The sequence below is a fragment of the Melopsittacus undulatus genome, chromosome 3, assembly GCF_012275295.1.
Source record: "Melopsittacus undulatus isolate bMelUnd1 chromosome 3, bMelUnd1.mat.Z, whole genome shotgun sequence".
NCBI classification, from domain to species: domain Eukaryota; kingdom Metazoa; phylum Chordata; class Aves; order Psittaciformes; family Psittaculidae; genus Melopsittacus; species Melopsittacus undulatus.
In genome coordinates this window covers 112,046,322-112,065,427 of record NC_047529.1, presented here as the reverse complement: position 1 = coordinate 112,065,427, position 19,106 = coordinate 112,046,322, and the positions used below count along the sequence as shown (strand labels likewise).

At 45.7% G+C, this 19,106-nt stretch overlaps 1 protein-coding gene across 1 annotated transcript in view; it reads left to right on the top strand.

The window, feature by feature from the left end:
• Positions 1 to 19,106, top strand: part of ABHD12 (abhydrolase domain containing 12, lysophospholipase) — a 28,620-nt gene that overhangs the window by 6,771 nt on the left and 2,743 nt on the right. Inside the window, exons 2-10 of the mRNA XM_034061231.1 lie at positions 6,895 to 7,019; positions 7,944 to 8,049; positions 10,247 to 10,366; positions 13,211 to 13,241; positions 15,128 to 15,173; positions 16,300 to 16,429; positions 17,451 to 17,488; positions 17,612 to 17,691; positions 18,400 to 18,482. Of these exons, the coding sequence (XP_033917122.1) occupies positions 6,895 to 7,019; positions 7,944 to 8,049; positions 10,247 to 10,366; positions 13,211 to 13,241; positions 15,128 to 15,173; positions 16,300 to 16,429; positions 17,451 to 17,488; positions 17,612 to 17,691; positions 18,400 to 18,482 (759 nt within the window). The remainder of the gene's footprint in view (positions 1 to 6,894; positions 7,020 to 7,943; positions 8,050 to 10,246; positions 10,367 to 13,210; positions 13,242 to 15,127; positions 15,174 to 16,299; positions 16,430 to 17,450; positions 17,489 to 17,611; positions 17,692 to 18,399; positions 18,483 to 19,106) is intronic.

Sequence of the window (19,106 nt, the reverse complement as noted above, 5' to 3'; positions counted from 1 at the left end):
CATACAGGGTTGGGTAGTGCAAGTAGTTCAATCTTTGTGGATTTTATTTTTAAAAGAAAGAAGAAAATCCTTTCCCTGATACCTATTTTTTTTGTACCTGCTATGTCTTGAATGGATTTAAGCACAGATAACTAAATACAGAATTCCTCTTTTAATGTCTCTTAAACCCAGAGTTTTTCTCTCATATCTCTTGGGAAGAGATAACAGTATTCTTTGGTTACCTCCTGCTTGTGTTTTAGATGGGGTGATGTGTGAATAGCAAGGACTGATGCTCCTTTTCAGCCTCCAAAAAGAACCAATGGGTAGGCCAAAATGTGGGCCATTCATTTATAGTATCCTGCTTATACATCAGGTACAGGATGAAGAAGGGTAGCTTAAGATTTCCAGTGTTCTTCCCTGTAGTACGTGTGCTGCTGTTCTGAACATGAATGGTTCCATTAAAATCAGATTTGTACCCACTGAAAGTGGGGATTAATTTCTCTTGCAGAAGGGATTGGTGTTGACTAGTAAGTGAAATGAGGTTGTGTGGAGCCTCTTGGCTCTCCTTACTAAAGGTGTGCAGAATAAAGGACTGTGTGTGGCATAACTGGAAGAAGAAACCTCCTGAAGAGTACTTCCCAGTGGGATATATGCAAAGGCAGAGCACAGTAAGTGCATTTACCCTGTTTGAAGGCTGATTTGCTTTTACCTGGCACTAAAGCTTCCCCTGGGGTGGCTGTTCTGAGACAGAGAAGCCAACGCAATTGAGGGTGATGTAACTGGAGCTTTGGAGTCAGGGCCTCCAGGTTGCAGCATCCTTGCTTGTGGAGGAAAGTGTGTGCACATATTCAAGCCTAGATTTTAGACTTGGCATTCCCAGGAGGGGAAAAGCCTGGCTGTGTTTTCTCCCCTAAACCAGCCCTATTTCACTTCTTGTAAAGGTCTGATTGGTTTCAGAGCAGCTTTAGGAAGCGGGAGACAATGTCAGCTTTATACTGCTGAGTGTGGAAACTGTGGATTGGATACAATCAGGGGAAATATGCCATTCTCTTGTCCTTGCAAATCCAGCAGGAATGCAGTGAATAACCTTTTCTTTTGGTCTGTGCTAGCTTTGTGTTCTCTCTAGTAAAGCCTTCTTTTGACTACCAGAGCAGGGACCCCATTTCACATTACATTTTGGGACAGGCTGATGTACAGGGCTGTAAAATGTTCCATTTCCATGCAGTTGAGCGGAAGCTCCAGCACCCGCTTCTCACCTTTTCTGAATATGTGTTTTCTAGCTTGGCTTTTCAGGGTTCTGTAGTGTTAACAAAAGCTCTGGATTTAATTGTCATTAGTTTTTCAAGCCTTTGTCCTTTTGGAGCTGTTTCCTCAACAAGATGATAGCTAAAAGCTGGAATCCCTGAATGAAGCACAGATGAAAGCAGGGATGGATTAATCTCGATGCAAAATAACCCCCTGCTCAAGGTATGTCAGAGGCTGACAGGGATCCTGTACCTGTTCATATATCTGGTCTTCAACCACCGCTGTTGCTTTATGGCCATGCACTGCTTGTTAAGCCTCCCTTTTTAAACAGGTCACAATTGCAGAGGGCACTGTGACCGCCAGCTCAATGTAGCTGTGCTCAGCTGACAGTATATGTAATGTTCTGGCATTGTTGAACGTTCCTGTTTGCTTGCATGGCTCTAACAGGGAACTGTTGGTTCATTGTAATCAATGTGTATTGCTAAGGATGTGTTCTGCATCTAAAAGGTGGCAGTATGGCTGCTAACACAAAAGCAGGGCTTTTTCTCTTCAGGCTTCCAAGGAGGAATGGCTTCTGATCTCTGCTAGCAAAAGCAGAGCTGCTTCGGTTGAACAGATGTAAGACAACCGTCTTTGTGCATTGAAAGGTCTTCAATACACAGATGAGCCTTTCACTCAGGTGGTTTAAAAGACACCAGAGCCACAGAGCCTGAGTGGTAAGTCTCAAACCCTGTGGCTTGTGGCTGTCTCCCAAAAATGGTTGTGTAAAAAGATTTGGTGTTCACACAGTTGTGCAGCTTGGAAATGGGAGCCTGTTCACATAGGGATGAAGTCTGAACCTATGGATTCCTGCTGTTGCTGCAAGGGTAACCCACACATGCAAGTCTGGTGGATTTGCAGCATGTTAACAGGTTTTAAGTGGTGTTGGGGAGCCGGTTTGCCTGTACTGCATGCTTTCTTGGTTATGGTATGCATTCAACAGACAAGTGGCTTTATGTTAAATGGCACTTAGGAACTGTGGTGGAGCATTAGGTGCCTATATGGGTTGTGCTCTTGAAGCTTTGCTTGCGTACCCAAATGTTCCTCATGAAGAAGAGTGTGGTAGAGAGAAATGAGCTCTGCTGCTTCAATGAAAACCCCACTCAGCTGGGCCAAGCTCCTGGTTTGCACTTCAGTGCAGTTTCAGTCTTACTGTGTTTATGGGTTGGGTTTTTTCCCCCTCTTTTTGCAGGCAGCTTTCCCTTCCCCAGTTTGTGGACTAGGGAAAGGGCTGTGCCTGTAATAGAAACCAGCTGTCAGCTGTGAAATGAGTGAAAAACTAAAGAATTCAGTCAACACAGTGGGGGGAGTGCACCACAGTAGTATCTCAATGCCAAACTTGACTGAAAGGCAGCGTGGGTGACTTCAGCTTTGATCAGTGTCAGCAGCATTGCTCGGGGAGCTCTGCAGAAAGTATATTCTTGGAGTTTAAACAAGTGGTTCTGGTGCAAACTAACCAACTAATGCAGAGCGGTCATTTGGGGCAAGTCAACAACCTTAAAACCCTAATCCCCAAGCCTGGTTTCCTGTCCCAAAAGTCAGTGGTTCGGTTGCATTAGGGTATAATTATTCACTGTTTGCTACATACTTAAAATAATAGAAGTATCTGCTCCTTTCTTGGTACACCTTTCAGGGGTAGTCAGCTTAGGTGCTAGTTATGGAGAGGCTAAGGCATGGCTCTGGGAAGGGATGGGGTGCTCGAGGGGGAAAGGTTAGGTGTAGCTCCCATATCCTGTGCTATGGGGTGTGTAAATGCTTGTGTGAGCCTTTCCCTACCTTGCTTCATTTGCTGTGTCTTAGAAACTCGTGTCATTGCCAAAGGCCCATACATTCCCTGCAGGCTGCTCCAATATTTTTGCTCATTAAAGTTCTACACTAACTTGCCTTTCCCTCCCTTTATGGACTTCATTTTTTAACCTGATGTGCTCTGAGTCCCTGCATGGTGCTCCCTGGCATCTCATTGCTATTGACTGCTCAGCAGTGTCTTCCCCTTACCCTGAGTACTGATACTGCTTTTCTCCCTCTTGCTGCACCAGGGTCTTGATTCTTGTGGATAGGATGCTTCCTATCCACAAACTGAAATGTGCTTATGAAGATCTCAATAGCTGGAGCTTGCTGGTCCCTTCTGAAAAAGCCAGTTTATGGAGATGCTCCCTTTACTTTGCAGAGAGACAGACATCATATTTTGTACATGATGGGCTGGATGGCTTCCTTCTCACTATTTATTGCTTTAAGTTAATGTTTAATCACTTGATAATAATCAGAAGAAGGCACAGAAGCAGTCCAAGTGAGAGTCCAGGCTGCAAGAGGGGAGCTATGTAATAAGGTGCTGGACTGGGGGAATTTGGGAGCTTAAAGTTACAAACTTCATCTCCGTTCAGAGAGCTGGAAAAACATGGCCTGGAGATCTTACTTCAGCCAAAAGGAGATGCCCTATAGGCAACAGCTTGTTTGGGGCTGAAATGGGTTAAGGAAGCCTCAGGGGAGACCTTGGGAATAGACACTTTGGAATGACTGGAGGGAAAGGACATTCTTGTATGCCCCAGCATCCTGCATTCCTCCTGCATCCCTGGCAGTGTTCAAGGCCAGGTTGGACAGGGGCTTGGAGCAACCTGCTCTAGTGGAAGGTGTCCTGCCTGTGGCAGGGGGTTGGATGAGCTTTGAGGGCCCTTCCAGCACAAGCCAGTCTATGAATGTGTCTAAGGCAGCAGTTGTGCGGTCTCTGTAAGCTGATGCCACTGCCAAAAGAAACATGGAGCCTTCTTCTTTGGACAGGCATTTCTACTACAACTGCTCAACCATATCTACAGCCTGCTCAATCTGAAGAGCTAATTTTCTATGTATTTGCATGTATTTGCTCTGATGCAGATACAGGTGCAGGTTCTTCCTACAATGAATTTTCCTTTGTGGCCGCATTAACATTTGCCCCCTTCAGCCTGCCTAGCTATGGAAGTGAATGGGAAGTGGGATAAACTGCAGGTATACCCATGGAAGTGCTGGTTAACAGACAGACAAAATAGTGTGGTGCTGTTTGCTGATGCATAGCGCTTCCCTGGAGCTGTGTGTGCAGCTTTCACTGTCCTGTGGTACTGCTATGAACAGAGCAATGAGCTACTGCTTATGACAGCTTTCTGCTGTGCTTTAGAAGTTCAATGTGCTATTGGGAGGAAGGAAGACAGCATTTTTTGCTATAATTGCAGCAAAGAAAAGACTGAGTTTCAGTAGCTGGCAGTGTTTTTCTGTGGTTAGAACAGCTTGACTGCCCTGCCAGATGCCAACTCGAAAGGTTTTATGGGTGTCCTGACATCTCCTTGTGAACGTTGGGTTTGGAGCCGTGGTTGGGACACCTCTCTCCATCACTGTTGGTGCTGTGTCTGTTCCGAAGATGAGCTGTCACATCCTGTGAGGAACGTGAAGGTGCAGCCTGCATGTTTGGAAACTCTCAAACACCCTCAGCTTGCCTCGCTTTTCTCTCTTATTTTCTTGGTGAAAACCCGTAGGCTGTAAATTAGCTGCCTTTAACTGCTTTATTAAGCCCATTATTCCTGTTAATTTGTCTTTTAATTAAAAGAGAAATAGTAGAGCATCCTAACTGCTCCTGGGTACAGCCTTAGCAGGCTGGGGGAACTATGGAGTGGAGCTTTTCCTGGGCTGGGTCTCTGCCACTAAAGGCTGGAATGCCTTGCTCCATCCTAGCTTTTGGAAGAGTTTTAGTGTGTTATTCACTCCCCTCTCCCACTTTGTCATTGGTGATAATAGGACTGTTTAGTAGCTTAGCTGGAGTTTCAGATACGGATAGCTTTTTCTTTCCCTACCAGGTAAATCTTTACTTAGCTTTTTCCTGTGGTACCCTTCACTTTTCCTGGGGGAAAACACTCTTCGGGGTGAAGTTGTGTGAACATGATGAATTGTAGTCCGTGTAGCTCAGCTCTGTGTTGCCAGAGGGACATTCATGTTGTACCTTGCCAGGAGCTGGTAGGAGGAATTAAACAGACAACTGTTCTAGGCAGTGTGTCCTTTGTAGGATGAGGGAATGGACTTGGGTGATCTCTTACAGCCTCTTTAATGTGCAGGTACCTATGATGTGGCTAAAAACTCGCTGATTTCTGATGCTTAAGTTGGATAATGAATTCTTTGGATGCCACAGTGATGAAAGCCATAGGACCGGGTATGAATTTGCCTGTTGCATCTTCTGTACCTTTGGTAGCATATAGTGGAAATTTACTTTGTACTAATTGACTGACACTTCCTGGTAACAGATCTAACATCTCTCACTGTTAATGCTTGGGTTTATGTGCAGATGGATTTGCATTTTAATTATTATAGAGGCTAAAGGACAATCAGAACAAATCCCCCATCCCTGGCAGTGTTCAAGGCCAGGCTGGACAGGGCTTGGAGCAAGCTACTCTAGTGGAAGGTGTCCCTGCGCATGGCAGGGGGATGGAACTGGATGAGGTTTAAGGTCCCTTCCAACCCAACCCAAAGCATTCTGGGATTCTGTGATTCACTGTGTCAGCTCCTAAAATTGGTGAATGGGAGATGAATAATTTCATGCCTCTTGGAAATACTGATCCGTGCTTTCAGCTGCTGGCACTTCCTGATACCGAGAGCTGGTTGTTCATTCGCCTGCAGTGTTGTTCCTGCTAGAGGCTGCCTGCTAGAAAGCAAAGGGAGTTGTTTTGCCTGGAAGATTTGCATGCGTTTTAGTTTGATTGCAATGATACTTGAGGGCCTCAGTGTTTCTGCCCATAAAATGGGCAACTGTAATCAACTAGATTAAAAATCACCAACTACATCATTAGAATTACACCTTATGTATTTAAATGCATCCATATACATATGGATGTGTATGTGGTAATTATTCTGAGGCAAAAAAGTATATTTTGAGAAAAACTGAGATAAAATAACTAGCTGCTGTGTGATCCTTCGCTTTTGTCTGGGTGCGTGTGGTGTTGGTTTGGGGGTTTTTTGGTAGTTCACTCTTCCCAATTGGAATACATTGGAGAAAATAGAAATAACATGTTGGGGCAATTGTTCTAAACTCATTCTGGGCTCATAGAGAATGATGATGCAGATAACAAGTTTCATAATGTCTTGTAACTTCAATGTGCTTTTCATGGTGTTGAGATGTGTGAACCCTTTTAGCTGGACAAGGCAGGATGTCTGTTCCAGCCTGTACGTGCTATCGTGTGTGATTTTTATCAGTCTCATTACACGTAGTTCCTCAAAACATGTTAAAATCCAGCTAAACAAAGTCTTGCTGATGGTGCTTCAGATGGGAAGGGCAGTCAGGCTCCTTTCTGGAGTCAAACATGTGATGTGCATTTCTAGAGATCCTGGAATACCTTAAATCAGCAGAACAAAAAGCTCTTGTTACAGAGTGGTTTAAAATGTGATCAGTGGGGAGTTTCTGTTCCCTGTTCCTAAGCTGTGTATCATCAGCTGACAGTTTGGGTACTTCTGCTTCTCTCAGCTGATGCTACATAAACAAAACTAACTTTGAACAGTTTGAAGAGTCAATGACCAGGTTTTCAAATAAGCCAAGCACACAGATCCTTGTGAAAAGTGCTTCACAAAATGCCTGCTGTCTTCAGCTCTTTCTCTCTTTTCCTTTCTTCTTCTTTTATACAGGCGATATGGATTATGGTTCCGACTGCGGAAGTTAATAATCTGGCTGCTGGGAATGTACATTGCTATTCCATTTCTAGTAAAACTCTGCCCTGCTATTCAGGCAAAGCTGGTCTTCCTAAACTTTGGTAAGTGACTCAGCCTCTTGGGATGGGTGAGGGGTGCAAGGGAAGAGTGTCTTTATCTTTCATCTGTCTGCCTTCACTTTAATCCCATGTGTCTACAGCTTGTGTAAGTTCCCCAGGCTGTGGTTTGGAAAGCATTCTCTGTGGCCCTAGGGGTCTTTGTATGTAGCATGTCTTTATAGAAACACAGTGACCAAACTGAAGCCAGCTCTCAGCCAAAGGATTTTCTCCAGGAAAACTGTGCAATAAGTTGAATACATTTGTCTGAAGGGTTCAAGGAAGTTGCATGAATAGATATCACGTGAAATTACACCCAGTGAATTGTTTTCCAGGCAGCGACTCTTCACCCAGAAGCACTTTAGGAGCTTTTATTCTGATTGGAGCAGAAGAGGCCTTGTTCATGCAGTCAGACTGAATGTTTTCCTCGTGCCTGTTTAGCCTTTGCATTTGGTCACACTGTCAGTACAGTGGGCCTGGTGAGCTGGCTCATCACAAAGGGAGGCCTGAGTATCCACAGGATGGAACTTGTATTCATTTGTTCAGCTGGAAAAGAGAACGCTCTGGGGAGACCTTATAACAGTCTCCCAGTACCTAAAGGGGCCTACAACAAATTTATAGAGGGGCTTTTGACAAGGGCCTGCAGGGACAGGACAAGGGGGAATGGCTTTAACCTGACAGAGGGGAGATTTAGATGAGACATTAGGAAGAAATTCTTCCCTGTGAGGGTGCTGAGGCCCTGGCACAGGGTGCCCAGAGAAGCTGTGGCTGCCCCATCCCTGGCAGTGCTCAAAGCCAGGTTGGACATAGGGGCTTGGAGCAACCTGCTCTAGTGGAAGGTGTCCCTGCCTGTGGCAGGGGTTGGAACTGGATGGGCTTTATAGTCCCTTCCCACCCAAACCATTCTGTGATTCTTTCTTTGTATTTCAGTGAGGGTCCCATATTTCATTGACTTGAAAAGACCACAGGATCAAGGTTTAAACCACACCTGTAATTATTACCTGCAGCCAGAGGAGGATGTAACCATCGGAGTCTGGTAAGGAAGCCTGTTGTGTGCAGTCTGTGCTGTGCATCTTTATCCTCCTTTTTGTTCTCAGTGTTGCTTGTGGTTGCTGTGCTTGTGGCAGCCATCACCTGCTCTGATCTGTGGACGTTTGTATTTTCCTCTGCCAAGTGACTGAGGTGATGTTGAAACGTGTGTGGGTCTCTGGAGTTCACCTGAGCTCAGATCAGTAATGCATGAAACGAAACTGGACACCCTGTGCATTCAGAGAGATATCATCATTTGGAAGCATAAAGGTTACAGGTCTGCATTGCTACAAAGACCATGCCTCCATATCAGATGAGACCCAAGGAGTTTTGTCATTCAGCTGCTGCTCATATTTTGTTTTGTTAAATGTGGGGGAAAGTAGGCAAACAGGATCTAAGTGCTCAGAGTAGGAGGAAGACTGTTCTGGGTATAAAACATATGTAGGATTTGGAGAGTGGGTGAAAATGGAACACACCGTTTACTTTCTTAATCAAACAAGTGACAGTGTCAGACATCCCTTGTCATTCTTTCCTCTTGAAGAAAGTTTTCTGTTTCCAGGTAGGGGCAGTTCATTTTACCTCTTGTTACCCAGATTCAGCTCAGATGACTGGCTCTCTGTCTGAAAACGTCTGCTTTCGGTACTTCCTGTATTATTACCTCAGCTTAAACCAGCATCTCCCTCTGTTTCTCACAAGTGCTGTCTGTTGTGTCTCAACACCAGAAGTTTCAAAGCCACAGAGAAGTTCCTCCTAGCTTTGAAGAAAAAGTGCCTGCAATTTGAATATATATGCAAGAGCAGGAAAGACTTGAAAAAGGGCCAGACGCCATGTCAGGTGTGGAGGAAGGGGCTGTTCCTTCATACAGACAGGGATGTTGGATCTCCAAGCTGTAGAACTTGCTGTTTTCAGTTATGTGTGTTATTTGTATGCTCCCACTAGTGCAATAGGGATTTCCTCTTCACTTGAGCGTATGTAACCTTTCGAATGGGACGGTGATACCCTGCTGCATAAAGATGGTTCCTTCCCTTTAAGTGGATTTTGGTGAAAGACATGTTCAGAAGCTGGAAGTGCAGGTTTTGCAGGCAGGGTAGGCTGAGAAATAATGATCTCTATCTTCACCCAGACAATTACTTCTACCTGCTAAGCTGCTGAATAAGTTCACATTGCAGTGGGGAGGGTTTTGTTTCCCTTACAAGTGTACTGTGTATCTTTACTAGAAAAGAACTTCCAGCTTGTGGTGGTGATTCAGAGTCTGTCATTTGTCTGGGTATGTATGAGGGAGGTCTTCAGGAAACTTCGGAGCCTTGCTTTAATGGCAGCGTAAAGCCTTGCGTTCAGCATGCTTCTGAAACTCAGTCCTCAGCCTCCTTTGTTCATAAGCTTGCCCACATCTTGAGGCAGAACAGTTGGAGAAGTTGAGTCCTACAGTTACTGGGGCTTTTGTCCTATTCAGGAACTCCTGGTTTGCTGCCTGCATGCATGAGAGTAGACTTTTTCCATTGTTTCCCCCTGTGTGTCCTCTCAGCTTTACATCTATGAGGAAAGTGTGGTAGATGGAGTTTGTCTTCCGAGGAGAAAGGCATGTGAGTATTTCAGTTACTTCTGACAGCTGTAAGCTTGCCCCCTTCCCAACAATTTGAGGTGGCTGTGGGCATGTCCACACCTTCTAGAGAAACTCTCCACTTCACATTCTGGTGTCTGAAAGCAACATGCATGATCTTCTCATCTGGATCCGAGTGCCTCTTCTTCCTCAGACTGACTATGGAATCAGCTATGCCTCTTAGAGAAGTCTTCCCAAAGCCAGCTGACTCGGATTATGCTGAACATCTGCTGACCTAGCTGTCAGTCTTGTTTATGGTGTATAAGTATGTTAATTGAAGAAATTAGATGCCTTAAAAGCTGAGGAATTGAGACTCTCTCCAGAACAGTGGCAAGTTCAGTAATTGTGCTTTGGGTTTGCTTCTGAAGTTGGATGCCTTGCACAGACCTGAGTTTTGAAGGCAACCGTGATGGGAGGTGCAAATGTAGAAATAAGCCTGGGCACTGCCTTTTAAGTCTGGCCATTTGTCTCTTGTCACTCATGACAGCTCTGTGAAGACGTGTGTGGGGTGTGTGAACTGAGGTAATAAGTTGAACAGAAAAACTCAACATTCAGATGGCAGAAACTGAATGTCTGACAGTGTTTATTTTCCTGCTTTCTACAGGCACACAGTCCCTGCAGCATTATGGAAGAATGCCCGAGGGAAGGACCAGTTGTGGTTCGAAGATGCTTTGGGATCTAGTCACCCTGTAATCCTCTACTTGCATGGGAATGCGGGAACAAGGTGAGGCATAAAAAGTGATGTCTTTGTGTCATGCTGTGTTTTCCTGGTTTGCCGCAGCTTTGATACATTGATCAGAAGGATGGGGACAAACTTTTTAGAAGGGCTTGTAGTGATACAGCAAGGAGTAGTGGTATCAAAGAGCGTAGATTTAGACTAGATATAAAGAAGAAGGTTTCTTATGTTGAGGGTGATGAAACACTGGCACGGGTTGTCCAGAGAGGTGGTAGATGCCCCATCCCTGGTGGTATTCAAGGCCCGGTTGGATGGGGCTTGGAGCAACCTGGTCGAATTGAAAATGTCCCTGGCTATTGCAGGTGTTGGACTAGATGACCTTTAAAGGTCCCTTCCAACTCAAACTATTCTATGAATAGAACCAAAAGAAAATCTAAAAGCAGTTTGGGGCTACTCCTTTCTTAAAAGGAAGGTATGTTGTAAGAGGTTGTGTCTCTCCATTTACTGATTGTGGAATAGATTTCTTGCAGTTATTGGAGATACCTGATATTGTAGTCTGCCTTGTATCTTCTGCCAGGAGGCTGTGACACTTACTAGATCAGGTAGAGAGAATTAGTTCTTCGCAGTATAGTGGTCTCTGAATCAAGACACGGGATAGTATTAGTGTTTCTGTACATGTGATTTACATGCAGTAAATAAACTTCCCAGTTCCTTTTGTGAGCTTGTTTTGGTAGTTAACACATTCTGAGGTAGCAAACTCAGAAGGAAAGAGGAAGGTAATGTGCTGGCCTTGTTTCATTATTGCATGCGTGCAGGATGTTTGTCTGGAACAGGAGCATTGCTAAAACTTGTAATTTCGTAGCTGACCATGTGTATCAGCTAGAGAAGTAGGTGGGTTCTCTGTGCTCTGTTGCTGGATGCTTAAGAAACATTATCACAGTCTCAAACTTCCTGGATGTTTCTCAGAATCATGTCCTTACTGCCCCATCTCTGCATGATACAGTGCTTTATTTGTTGATTAGAACATGGTCTTCTTCCTTACTAATATCAGCCCCTTTGAGTTTGGAATGCCAGTGCATGTTCTTCTGAAGCTGATGTCTGCTTATAGATACTCTGCAAGAGCAGGAGCATTGCAGTAAATGCAAGTTCCATGATATAAAGCAAAGAAACTGTTTCACCTGTGCTGGTAGTGAAGGTTCACTGACCTTTACATTGCAAGAACATTGCCCCTTTTCACTTAAGTTCTTGTTTTAGCAGTGTGTTTCTTTGGTAAGAGGTCATGGTGTGGAAGACACATGTTGTGAGCCAGGAAATGCACGAGCAGATGGATTTTTGAAAACTGACCCTAAAGGTTTAATCACATTGTTGCATTGTTTTTCTAATACTGCTTTGCTTGTTTTCCTGCCTTTATTTCGTGTAGCAAATGATACTAATGGAAGCTATTCTGCAGCTTAATGGTGGTAATTGGGGACCAGTATCTCTGTTATGTGCATATCGATTAGATTTACTTCTTGCTTCTCCAAATGCTATTGGGATGAAGTCCTGACCTATGGATCAATCACATATTTCCCGTTTCACTTTGTACATTAGGGAGGCTGGACGTGTATTGCCTTTGCCATCTCAGCTTTTATACATATTGCTGTATGTTTCTCCACTGGATATTCAGTCTCTTGTCAAAGGGCTGCTTTATTGATGCAGCCTGCATTAACCATAAGTAAAGACACTGCCTTGGCTTTCTGCTTTGTCTGAGTTTGTGAACACTTCCAGGGACGGTGATTCCAGCACTGCCCTGGGCAGCCTGTTCCAATGCCTGACTGTCCTTTGGGGAAGGAATTGTTCCCAATATCCAGTCTAAACATCCCTTGATGCAACTTGAGGCCGTTTCCTCTTGTCCCATCCCTTGTTCCTTGGGAGCAGAGCCCAGCCCCTCCTGGCTCCATCCTCCTGTCAGGCAGGTGTAGAGAGCAGTAAAGTCCCCCCTGAGCCTTCTCTTCTCCACACTAAACCCCCCCAGGTCCCTCAGCCATTCCCCATCTCTCTTGTGCTCCAGACCCTGCACCAGCTCCGTTGCCTTTCTCTGGACCCACTCCAGCACCTCAATGTCTCTCTTGTAGTGAGGAGAGATGTCAGCAATGTCAAAGGTGACTTCTTAAGCAAGGGTATCTTCTACAGCCTTACAGGATTCAGAAGTGCTTACAAGCAACCCCTTGTGTTTTTGGCTGCATTAGGTATTTTGTAGAACAGTTGGAGCTGACAGCTTTTGGCTGGCAAGTTCATGGGTTCTTAGCAGCTGGACTGGGAAGTGGCCTTTTGATTTAGAGGCTGCACTGACCAAAGCAAAAAAACCTCAAGCCAAAATCAGAAATATTAAAGGAAATTCTTCCTCTGGACTTGCAGTGTTCAGCTCTGGTTTTCTCTGCTCAGTCTTCTGCACATGTTCTTTCTGTCCCTGTGCTTGGAGCCTGTGCCAGCAGGTTGGGTTAACATGGTGAGTCCTGCAGAGAGCATTGCGCCTTGGGGAGCAGCAGTTCCTGATGGTAGGAGCAAGGGTCTGCAGGGCCAGGCTGCTTTGGATGTACTACAGGAAGAGGTGGGTAAGAGGGTGGGCTGAAAAATACATCTGTACCTGCTGAGAGATCTGTAGGGAGAACCTGACTTCAAAACTATGTTCTGCATAGATCAGCAAAGCTGTCTCCTTGACATTTGTGACAAAGCCATTCTATTCCTTAGGTTTGGTGTGTTTCTGTTAAACTTGAGGTGATTGGGGAAGTCTGTTTCTGGAGGCTTTAGTGTTCACATGTGGGTTTTCTTGTTTGTTTGTTCTGTTTCGTGGTCTTCTCCTCATGAATCGTCTTCATGTCTGCTCCTCTCTTCCTGAATTGCTGCTGCCAGAGGAGGGGATCACCGTGTGGAGCTTTACAAGGTCAGTGCTGCATGTGTTGTCCAAGCAGTTGCATTAACACCTCAGATATGCATAGGTGTGGGGAGACTGCTCATTCCAGCTCACTCCCAACAGGCAGATAGCTTAGGGCTCTGAGTCTCCTCCAGGTATGAAGCATGTGAGGGAAGAGGGGTCTGTAAGCCAAGAGCGTACTTGCCATACTAAAAGATACTTGAAAGCTCTTACCTGCTGTTGTTAACTGTGAGCTCCAGCTGAGCTGACCAGGTTCTTTGCCAGGAATACTTCCACAAAAGTACAAGACAGGTTAACTGTCAACAGGTTATTTTGGATGGCTTGGACAATGCTAGGTTATATGTGATGTCTGAGCAGTAAAATCACCTTGGGAAGTTAAAAACCAAACTGCAAGAAGGGGCTTTGTGTTCTGCGTTCCCAGTCAGTGCAAGTGAACATATAAAATGGTACACAGTGTTTCTGATAGAAGCAGCACCTCAGTTGTTAACTAATACTTTACCTGACTATTCAGTTGTTGTTCTGTAGTGTTCTGTCATGTGGTGGTGTATACACAGAACTGCATTTCTCTCTGATGTTGGAACAGTGATTTGCAAGAGGATGTTGAAACAGTGACTTGGGAATGCGGATCCCAGAGTATATTTAATACCTCTGCTGTAAAGGGCCTTTGCCCAGGCAGTGCACACAGTATGGACCTTGTCCCCTCCCAGGGGTACCCTTTTGAAGGATTTAGAGCCAAGGAAAGAGAAGCAGGTGTTGCTTGAAGAGATCTGGATAGCAGAAAGCAAAGGGACTTTCAAGCTATTGCAGTCGTGTCTGCTAATATAGATTCCAAATTACTGTTAGTGGGAAAATGGTATTAAAAGAGGGGTGATGCAGTAGCATAGCCCATGGATAGTGCCAGGAAGTGACACAACCAAGTGTAGCAAGGGTGAGCATGAGGGAACATGGAAACACAGGCCAGTGAGGAGAAAGAAGCCTCCAGTACATGTCTAAGTGTGTGAGAATTAGCCCTGAATGGATCCCAGAGGGAAGAGGAAGAAACCATCACCACCACAGTCCTCCCAACAGAGGAGTTGAATTGCCAGCTTACCTGAACACCCCTCCTTTCTGTTGTCCTCCTTTTCTCTTTTTACCGCACTCATGTGGTCTGACCTAGTAACAGTCATTGTTCAGGCTGTGAAGCTCTCAGTTACACTAGAAATAAAGTGATGATTCCCTTTAGTCCATTAGAAGGTGTAGAGTGTAGCCTGATCCTAACATCAATTAGGCCACGAAAGCAACAACATTTTGCTGTTTTTGTGATTTTTGTGTTGATTTTTATCTCCTGTAGAGCTGTTGGGCTCATGCTGCATGATGCTGGTTTGGAACAGTAGCACTGTTTGTAACAAGGCACTTCCTCTGAGCAAGTTGAACTGATATTTGACTTGCTTTTAACAGATTTTGTTAGGATTAATATTGGCTGTAACATAAATCTTAATGATGCATCTGCCTGTTTTGGATGCAAGCCTTCTGAAACCTGAAATGGGCTCCTCTGTGTTACGTTAACATTTACGGCTGTTTGAGTAATATAATTGAAGTAGTCATTCCACTGCAAAACCTGGAAGTGTCTGTAGGAGAATCAGTCATGGGATATCTGTGATCTGAAGGGTAAAGCTGTTAAAGGGAGAATCGACATCTAAGCCCCATTTGAGGCCCAGGAAATAAATGGAGTAAACCCAGTGGACTGAGATGATTCCTATTTGAGAAGCTCCGTGCCTGCTCCACTGAAAAGCTTTTAAGTAGTTGCTTTACCACATCAGGCTGATCATGTTATAAACTAGATCCCTGTGCCAAGGCAAGAGCTCGGCTGCTGTGCAGGTCTCTGTGATGGGTTTCTGCATGTCTCCCTCCTGCAGGTTCTCAGCTCGCTTGGGTACCACGTGGTGACGTTTGATTATCGAGGTATGTGGGTTTCTTTTATTATGGAAAGGTTTTAGAGGTCTCTTTTTATGAAGGCAACAAACAACTTGCTCTTTTTTCTGGCTCTCAGGGGAGCTGTTGTTTTATAAACACTCCATGCCAGCTAATCACCTGTGGTTACTGCTTCTTGTTTTCCTAAGGGGTGTCCATAACAATTCCAGAAGTTTCTTTCCAGTGCCTTCCTGTGTGGCACCACTTCCTGATGTCCAGCTTGGTGGACTCTGGCTCCTATCTGTCCTCATGCTTAGGGCTCACTGATGAGGGAGCTGAGGAGCAGAGGGTGGTCCAGGCACATTTGCCATCACCGCATCCAGTTAAGGCATCCTCCAGGTGCATATCTGGAAACCAGTGAACTTGCTTAGAGATATTCTTTAGGTTATGAGCTAATTGACTTTCCTGAGGTCACACAGGGAATTGAACTTGCACTTAAAAGCTAGGTGAGATAAGACATGGAGTAAATGATTCACTAGCAGTTGGTAACACCCTAGCAGGAGCCATGACTGTTTTCCAACCGTGTGCCCCCAGAAGTCAAGCTTCTGCTGCTCTTTCTTCCCTTCTTAGTCTTTCAGCAATGGCTGCATTTAATGCCACTGGAGATACAGAAAATAAATTAATCCATTGCATTTTAATCAAGAAGGCATCTGGGAAAGGTTTATTTGTAGGAGCCTGCCCTGTTTTTCAGTCCTGCGGGCAGCTGCTCCTCTGGCTGCTTATTAGGTATCAGGAGGGATGTGCACTGCTTGCTGCTTAGTGTAAGATGTGTAGCTATGGTGCAGCAGTGACAGAGCCAAACCAGTCAGGAGAGTGGAAAATTGCTTGAGGTCGTTGATCGAACAGCATGGACAAACTGATGCTGCAGCAGCTCTGTGAAACGTGCTTGGGTTTTAACCCTTAGTATCCAATTGTTATGCTCTTAGTGACTCCCCTTACATACTGGTTACATGCATGCCGAAGCAGCTATGGTTTGGGAGCAGGACTGTTGCAGGTGGGTGGGTAGGTGCAAGAGCACAGTGTGGCAGTGTTTGAGATCCAGCTCTTGGTTCAGTTGTTGTTGCCTGGCTTTGCTGACCCCTTTGTGTGGCTCTCAGAGGGACTGTTTGTATTGCAGGCTGGGGCGATTCAGTAGGCAGCCCGTCAGAGAGGGGGATGACCTATGATGCCCTTCACGTCTTCGACTGGATCAAAGCAAGAAGTGGGGACAACCCAGTCTACATATGGGGACACTCCTTGGGCACAGGGTAAGCATCTCACCATAGGGACTGAGCAGCTTCTGAAGAACATTTAACACTGACCTTGAATGGAGGTGCTGTTTGCTGTAATCCCCAGGCTGGCTTGGCTTGAGGGTCTCTGGCATCACTGCTGCAGGGTAGCCTCTCCTTTGCACCCTGCAGAGTGAGAAGGGCTGCAGTGAATGACTGCAGGGATTGATCTGAAACCTTCATTGCCCTGGGGGTTGCACTGGAACAAAAGACATTTGGAATGATATAACACAGATTGACCAGGGGAGAGAAAGTGGGACTGCACTGATCTCTTCCTTGGGGAACCTAGGCTAGGTGTCCTTCAGAGCAGAACATCAGGCTTCTCTCATACTCTCAATATCTCACACTAGCTGCATGTGCACAATACCCTTTCCCCCATTGCTGCCTGGAGGTGGGTTGTGTTCAGCAAGGCAGTGGGTGTTCTTACCCCTCTGATTTGTGGAGGAGCAGAGGGCTAACACAGGAATTCTTTCCGAGTTGAGCTCTTTGCCCGTTAAACTGCTGGAGACCACAAACACCTGCCCTGCTGTCCTACAGATGTGTGGCTCGGTCAGGGAGCTGGTTCAGGGTTGTACCTCTTCATGGCTATGGTACTGAACACTGCTTTGTTTGAGAGAAGGCAAAGGGTTTTCCTTTGGCTCTTGCCGTGTTCAGAATCCCTTTTGCATCACATTGTGCTGGAGACATTTCCCAATGCACTGAAATCTGAGTGGCCTGGAACTGTGGTCCCCAGCTGGGCTCCCTGGTGACTGTAGCCAGTCTGGAGTCTGAGCATGTTGAATGTGTGCCTGGAGGATTCAACCACTTTGGAAATATCCCTGTCCCATGAAGGAGATGCATGGGAGAGACTTGTTCCTTTCTTCTCAGCTATGGCAACCCCTTGCAATGTCACCCTGGCACTCTGCACTCCTGCACGGAACACAGTTGTACCTCTGCCACCACTGAGCCTGATGCTTTGCAGAGGGACTACACCACGTTAACTGTTTGTTGTTCTCTCCAGGGTTGCAACAAACCTAGTGAGGCGCCTCTGCGAGAGAGGTAAGTCTGGGGGTGGATGCTCTTCCCACCAGCCTGGATCCTGCTGGTAGCCCAGGTTTCTGCACACATCTGTGCTGTGACCATGCACACCTGCATTGCAGCACGCTGCCTTTGGCTTTTCAGAAACACCCCCGGATGCCCTGATCCTGGAATCTCCTTTCACCAACATACGGGAGGAGGCACGAAGTCATCCCTTTTCTGTGGCAAGTACACAGCGGCTCTCACACTAGTAACATGTAATTGTGTGCTTAGAAATTAATCATCAGAAGGGAAGAGTAATGCAGAAGATTGACAACTTTACAGCTTGTAGGGCAGCAGTGATATTTATAAACATCAGGGGTAAAGAGCTGCACTTAAGGCAGCTCCTGGGAGCACTAGTGCAATAAGCAGTAGTTACCAAAGCCCACACCAAAGTGGGTGTGCTTCAGGAAAACAAACTGAGATCAGAAAGGGCAATAAATGTAGGGATGGGAGGATGGACTCTGCTCTCAGCAGTGGGCAGCCTGTTCTTGTAGCTTCTCTGTTGCAGGAGGCTGTTTTGTGAGCTATGAGCATAGTGATGGCAAAGCTGGGCTTCTCTTGGTCCCTGTCTGTGTGGCCCCTTTGCACTTGTGTGGGTTCCCCAGTGACTTCACTCTCATGTGGCCAGCTCTTCCACCCGACATGGTTCTGTGTTGGTGAGGTATCCTGGGATAAAGCTCTGTCCCAAGAATACTGTTGTCAGCAGCAGCAGGAAACCTGGAGACCTTGATTGTACAAGCACCCAGAGAGCCTGCTCCTGAGCAGGCTGCTGAGATGGGCTTGAAACAGGAGTGGAAAAATGATGCTGGTGGAAACATGGGCCATGTTACTGCTGTTTGTGTAACTGTCCTGCTGGTGCCTGCCTCTAATGCACATTTATGTCCTCTCAGATATACAGATACTTCCCTGGGTTTGACTGGTTCTTCCTTGACCCCATCACGACAAGTGGAATTAAGTTTGCAAACGATGAGAAGTGAGTTGTGTCTCTGCTGGGGTTTGAGCTGGTGCTGCAGGGAGCTGTGGCAAGCACCAGGGGAGATAAGACATCAGCCTGCACTCTGCTTCTGATTTACTGTTTGTTGTTGCAAAGCATTATACTTGCTGAAGGGATTTCCCTTCCTTTCACAGCCCTGAGTGCAGCAGTTTTGAGTGGAGCACTTTCTAATTGTTCTTTATAAGGACAGATGCAAGAGAGAGTACTTGGGGATACGCTGATTTGGGCCATGTGATTTATGCTGGTCAAGTGTACATTACATGGGGGCATGAAAGTTTTGGGGGAATTTATTTGCTGTGCAGTTGTAAGTCCCCCTGTGTGTAATAACATTGTCTCTTTGTACTGAAGCCTCAGCATTTGTGAGTTTGGCTTCCAGTACTGAAGCCAAACCAGAGCTTAGGGTACGCTGCTTTGCAGTGGGGTGAGCCACTTTGCCTTGCTCTATGCACTAAATAGCTTTTACAAGGATACCTTCCACTAGTTAAGTTTTTCTGTAGATCAAATGAATGGTGCCCAGATAATATTGCTTTCAGGATCTGAGCTGCAGGTGGTGACCCACAGCACACGTTTGTCATTGCAGTTTCCTTGAATATCCAGGTGTGT